At 44.2% G+C, this 6,636-nt stretch overlaps 1 protein-coding gene across 1 annotated transcript; it reads left to right on the top strand.

The window, feature by feature from the left end:
• The first annotated feature begins 1,476 nt into the window (after positions 1 to 1,476).
• LOC106612250 (uncharacterized) lies at positions 1,477 to 3,788 on the top strand. The gene is made up of 4 exons (XM_014213245.3): positions 1,477 to 1,880; positions 2,223 to 2,586; positions 2,732 to 2,858; positions 3,308 to 3,788. The coding sequence occupies exons 1-4, from the start codon at positions 1,477 to 1,479 to the stop codon at positions 3,775 to 3,777; spliced, it is 1,365 nt and encodes a 454-aa protein (XP_014068720.2). The 3' UTR covers positions 3,778 to 3,788.
• Positions 3,789 to 6,636: the final 2,848 nt, after the last annotated feature.

Genomic DNA, 6,636 nt, shown 5'->3' with positions numbered 1-6,636 from the left:
TTGCATTTCCAGACTGCACCCTAATGTACAAACAGCAGGCCTATACTTTACACATACTACAGTTTTCTTGAACAGGCTAAGCATATAAAAACACAGACAAGACAAGCGAGTAATTACTCACATACCATCTCATTGTACACCCTTACATTACTATCAACAGATGACAAACTGCAGGTTAGAATGACAAGTGACACGTCTGTCTCCCCTCTGAGAGAGGGACAAGAAGTCTGAGGAGAAAGGGTAGAGAGACTTGTCTTTGCATGCCATCTGTCCCTGACTCCTCGTCTCTGACGCTTGGTCTAATTACTGCTTCTCTCTGGCTAATGCTGCCTCATTAGACAGAGGGAGCATGTGCAATCCACACAACGCGCTGAGAGAATCAGCACTAAGAACGCTAGCTGGAACCATAATGGGGAGACAAAAATCTGTCTGGTGCGAAAGGCAATTCACACTAGCGCCTAAACGCTCATTTTGCTTTTTTCTTCTTACTATGGCGGTCTGAGATTTGATCATTGAGCGTCATCCAACCACAACAGACCAGTGTTCTTCCGGTGTCCTGGCTTGGCAGGGTTTTGCTCCAAGATGAGGACTGGGACAGGAGGCAAGGGGAGGGGTGGGGGGATTTTGTCACACATACAGAGCCTACTACTACTATAAGATCACACTGACAAAGACACATTTATAAACGGGAGGATTGGGAAGGGCATCAGGTATGCAATATTGCAGTGCCTGGCCAGCCGAGGTGTTTATTAACACATAAACACAACCAGTGAACTATTTATTATCAAATCTACTGTAGGTTTCCAAACAATGTGAAACAGGATGGAAGGTTTTCAGCTGTATCCTGTCTGTTATATCCAAAATGCCTTGTTCTTTCAACAGCTTCACTAGCAACTAATTAGTGTATTTGTGTGATGCAGTGTGAGGTTTAACTTTCTTTTTGTGGCTACACCATTTAGCTAAGAGACAGATGGACATGAAACTGGTATGACTAATTATTGTTTACACATTACAACCTCATTTCTGAAATCATATTTCAATCAGCAGGTGATTTTGAAGTGATGTTTTCAGAGGTTGTTCAAGACAATGTTGTGGCAACTGGTTAACCAAAACTCACAAGAGCTGGAGATTGTTATCTATGGATAAAAAATATATCAGTCTTGGGATGGTGTGTATGAGAACAGAAAGCTATTAATATCCCTATTACTCAATGAACACAGAATATTAAACCTCAGGTAGAACCATGGAGAATCTTCCTTCTTAAGAACATCCATTATGACATCAATAACTCCTGTTATTACAGTTCCGGAGTCATTCAGCATCGGCTGTTGGGGGAGCCAAACACAGGAATGAAAACAGAAGACTAGACAGAATAATAATAACACAGATTGATTCACAATTTGGAATGATGAGTTATAAGATACTGTACATACAGTAGGGTTCCTGACCCTAACTCTAACCCTCATCCCCTGCAGGATGTCATCAGGTCCTGTGGTGGAGAGTGAGGGGAGTAGAGCACAGGCCAATCTGGCAGTGACTTCAGTGTACAGGGAAGGTCCACCCTCCCACCTGGCTGTGACTGTGTTGAGGGCCACTGGCCTCAGAGCTAAGACCTTTCATGGGGGCAGCAACCCTTACGCTATCCTCCAGCTGGGGCAGAGGAGAATCACCACCCCTGTCATCCACGATACCCTGACCCCCCACTGGAACTGTGAGCTCACCTTCCCCCTGCCCTCCTCGGCCCCCCGGGATGCCACCGCCGCAGCCCTGACCCTGACCATCCACCACCGACGCTCCCTACTGGCCCTGCCTGATAAGTTCCTGGGAACTGTGAGCTTCAGGCTGGAGGATGTTGTCAAGAAGAAGGACGGGAACAAAGAGTGAGTTGAGAAAAACTGATTTCAACTGATGTAATGTAAATATATACCTTTTATCCAACAGTCATGCGTGAATACATTTTTAACATATGGGTGGACCCGGTAATCGAACCCACTATCCTGGCGTTGCAAGAGCCATGCTCTACGTACTGAGCTACAGATGACCAGTAATATATAAAAATGTAATGTACAGGATGTAATGTATATGATTTACCCAATCTGGTGGCATACTGTACGCTATAGAGATTATACCTCTATAGCTCATTCAAAACATACATTTAAAGCTGTGACCTGTGAACTACTCACAAAAGAAGAGCAAGAAAACAGGTTTTTTTTTTTCTTCAGGTGGTATGTCCTCAATTCTGAGCCGAGGAAGAAGCTAAAGAAGCGTGGACATGTGGAAGTGTCTTTCAGGCTGTACAGAGAGAGTAGCTGCCTTCCATCCCACTCCCAACCTGTCACCCAAACCCATTCCCAATCTTTCACCCAGACCTACTCCCAACCCCTCACCCAGACCAAATCCCTCTCCCACTCCCAACCCTCCACCATTCTCTCCCACTCCACAAGCCTCTCCCAGCCCTCCAACCTTCCCTCCCACTCCCTCACCCAGCCTCAATCCCAATCCCACTTCCAACCCTCATCCTCCATCTGCACCAAGAGCCACATCAGCTGGGAGAGTGACACACACTGCTTACCACCTTCTGTTCAGGTCAGTCCTTTAAGACAGGAACATGACGGCAGTTCTAGAATAGAATAGAACAGTGTTGGGGGTTGGTGTGTTGAGTAGTGAGTGACTGGCCCTCTCCATTGTGTTGGGGTTGGTGTGTTGAGTACTGTGTCCATTGTGTGTGCAGCCGGTGGTAAAGCATTGGGAGCCAAACCATCCATCTTGTGGAGAGGAGAATTCTGGAGTGCTGGACTCAGTTCCACCACCATCTGTACCAGCAGACAGCTCAGACTGCGTCAGCATCACTACAGCTGGTATGATGTCTTTGTACATTTTACATTTACATTTTAGCAGACACTCTTATCCAGAGCGACTTACAGTATTGAATGCATACATTTCATACATTCTTTTTCATACTGGCCCCCCATGGGAATCGAACCCACAACCCTGGCGTTGCAAACACCATGCTCTACCAACTGGGCCACAGTTGGTAGAGTTGTCTCTTAGTGGTTTTGTCTCTTAGAAAGTATTTGTCAGTCTTTTTTTTTTAAATAGATTTGCTTGATCACTTTCGCAATTGTATACTTTCATATCATTTGATAGCGATAAGGAGGGACAGTAGTGTAGTGTGTTTTGCATTAAAGCATTGAGCTCTGATGGAGAACAGAAAACAGAGAGATCACCAGAATTACATCCAGACAATAGACAAGTGGAAAACTCTCTTTCCCACCTTCTCTCTTTCCCTTCCATCTACCCAACCCAGAGTGCAGCAATAACATCAGATCAGTATCCTATTTCCCTGCATCCATCCTCACCTGTGAGACTGGAGACCTGGAGGACGGCCAGGAGGCCAGGGAGTGTCTGCTGGACCCAGGACGAGGACACAACTCCCGTCAGGGTCCCCTGGAGGAGACATCTACAGCAGGGAGCACCATCGGGACTCAGACTTCCAGTAAATTCCAAATGTTCCCATTCCAACATTCCCAATGCCAAGGGAGGGGGAGAAGGGTCTCTTTCAGGTCCTCCTTCCTTTCCAGACTGAGGCGTCTCCGCTACAGGTTGGACTCAGGCGAGGCCAGCGGGGAGAGGCGGACTCTGAGACTCCCGGTCTGCTCCAGGATGTTCTCCCGGTCGACCTCCCCACCTTACGACATGTTCCCCAAGATAGATGTGTCAGAGAGGCCACAGGGTTTCTTGTCACGGCTCTTCCCCTGTCTAGGTAGAAGAGAATGACAATAAAGAAATACAAGCCTGACTGCACAGAATGTATCCTGTACCTTATAATACAACATTTCAGATGTACGGTGTCCATTTTAGGAAAGTCACACATCCATGAACGTTAAAATAACTTTCTCTTTTCTACCAAACTTCAGTTCTTCTTGTTGCAATTCACAGTTTGTTTGTGTCGTTTGTTATACAGAACACTTGTGTTGTTTTGGAAAAGGGGGGGTGACAGAAAAGAAGCGACAATTTCTCCACACCTGAGGTGGCGAAAATCTCACCTCCAGAGCAGCGCCAGGTGTGACGGTGGGAGAGACAATAGACTGGTTTCAGCTCTAAAGCCAATCAGAGGAAAGTTTCAGAAAAGTTAAAAGTTATATTTCTTTCTACATTATACACCACCCACATCTATGCAGGTGAAGGTTTAGTTAGGCAGGTAGAGGTATAGTTAGGTAGGTAGAGGTATAGTTAGGTAGGTAGTGGTATAGTTAGGTAGTAGAGGTATAGTTAGGTAGTAGAGGTATAGTTAGGTAGGTAGAGGTATAGTTAGGTAGTAGAGGTATAGTTAGGCAGGTAGAGGTATAGTTAGGCAGGTAGAGGTATAGTTAGGTAGTAGAGGTATAGTTAGGTAGGTAGGTAGAGGTATAGTTAGGCAGGTAGAGGAATAGTTAGGTTGTAGAGGTTTAGTTAGGTAGGTAGATGTATAGTTAGGTAGGTAGATGTATAGTTAGGTAGTAGAGGTATAGTTAGGTTGTAGAGGTATAGTTAGGTAGGTAGATGTATAGTTAGGGAGTAGAGGTATAGTTAGGTAGTAGAGGTATAGTTAGGCAGGTAGAGGTACAGTTAGGTAGTAGAGGTATAGTTAGGCAGGTAGAGGTATAGTTAGGTAGGTAGCGGTATCGTTAGGTAGTAGAGGTATAGTTAGGTAGTAGAGGTATAGTTAGGCAGGTAGAGGTATAGTTAGGTAGGTAGAGGTATCGTTAGGTAGTAGAGGTATAGTTAGGCAGGTAGAGGTATAGTTAGGCAGGTAGAGGTATAGTTAGGTAGGTAGAGGTATAGTTAGGTAGTAGAGGTATAGTTAGGCAGGTAGAGGTATAGTTAGGTAGGTAGAGGTATAGTTAGGCAGGTAGAGGTATAGTTAGGTAGGTAGAGGTATCGTTAGGCAGGTAGAGGTATAGTTAGGCAGGTAGAGGTATAGTTAGGTAGGTAGATGTATAGTTAGGTAGTACAGGTATAGTTAGGCAGGTAGAGGTATAGTTAGGTAGTCGAGGTATAGTTAGGTAGGCAGGTAGAGGTATAGTTAGGTAGTAGAGGTATAGGTAGGTAGTAGAGGTATAGTTAGGTAGTAGAGGTATAGTTAGGTAGTAGAGGTATAGTTAGGCAGGTAGAGGTATAGTTAGGTAGTAGAGGTATAGTTAGGCAGGTAGAGGTATAGTTAGGTAGTAGAGGTATAGTTAGGTAGTAGAGGTATAGTTAGGTAGTAGAGGTATAGGTAGGTAGGTAGAGGTATAGTTAGGTAGTAGAGGTATAGTTAGGCAGGTAGAGGTATAGTTAGGCAGGTAGAGGTATAGTTAGGTAGTAGAGGTGTTTATACATCCCAATAAGTAGGAATGGAGATAAATATGAACTTTTTGATTGTAGGTTTCTGAAGATGTGTTATTTTCAGAGGGGAAATTGGTGTGAAAAGGTATTTAACCACACTGTCTGCTGTGGGGGAGTTACAGTACAACACCGAGGTCCCATACAGACAACAGAAGGCGGATGCAACTTCCTTCCAGACAGACAGGAACTGTATCCCAAATGGCACCCTACTCCCTTTATAGTGCACTACTTTTGACCAGGGCCTATCAGGCTATATAAGCACTAAATAAGGAAAAGGGTGCAATTTGTGTGACTCATCCAGGCTGTGTCCCACAGTCCATGTGGTGTGTGATGCATCTGGAGGTAACAGGACAGCAGAGTGAGGTTGATACCTTTTCACACGTCTGATGAGTGATACAGAATTGAGGGTGGAAGTGGAATAATTGATTTGGGCGACTGCCACTGTGCATCATGGGAAACAGCTGTTGAGTTGACGATTACACCACCACCACACCTTGTGATGGCATAATACAAACACTATAAATCAGGGACCAATATGCAAATTATATCTGGAAAGGAAATAGCCTGCGTCTACATCTTTAACAATTATAATACTGAAGTGTCACAGGTTCAGTGGCGATTTTATTATGTAAATCTTGTTGGGGCAAATTCAACCAAAAGATTTTTCAATGCATGCCAGCAAAGCCACTACACAACACTAAACAATACATTAATTGGACTATAATGGTGCCCACAAACTGTTAGGGCCTACGTGAAGTTGTCCCAGCAGCAGAGTCCCAACAGCAGAGTCCCAACACCTTACCACTGTTATACCTGGCTATCAGCGGAGCCTTGTCTGGCAGCAAAACAGTTCATTCAGCCTCATTTACTACTACCTTTTAAAAAAACATAGCTGATATGGCTGACTTGCTTAAACTAATGTGCTTTCTAATGACTATTGAGATGTACAAACTATGGCATAAGGGGATGACGAGTGGATAAGAGGCAATCCGTTATTTCGATTAAGACATTAATGAGCGAGCTAGGACGGACATAGTCAATATAACTATTTGTTCAGCACTTTTGAAATGTACAGCGACAGAACTCAGAACATGGGCTGTTCTTACAGTATTCTCTCTGTATACCAAGTCAGAACTGTAGAATAAATAAATGGGCTATATAAACAGACAATGAAAGCTCTTACAATATTTGATAATGACATTTCTCTAAAACAGGCTGTAAGCTATGTGCACCACCAAGTCAGAACAGTAGGCTAAGTTCTGAGGGGGA

The sequence above is a fragment of the Salmo salar genome, chromosome 09 (assembly GCF_965601325.2).
Source record: "Salmo salar chromosome 09, fSalSal1, whole genome shotgun sequence".
NCBI classification, from domain to species: Eukaryota; Metazoa; Chordata; class Actinopteri; order Salmoniformes; family Salmonidae; genus Salmo; species Salmo salar.
Note: the sequence above shows the minus strand (reverse complement) of the source record. Positions and strands in the feature narration are given on the sequence as shown.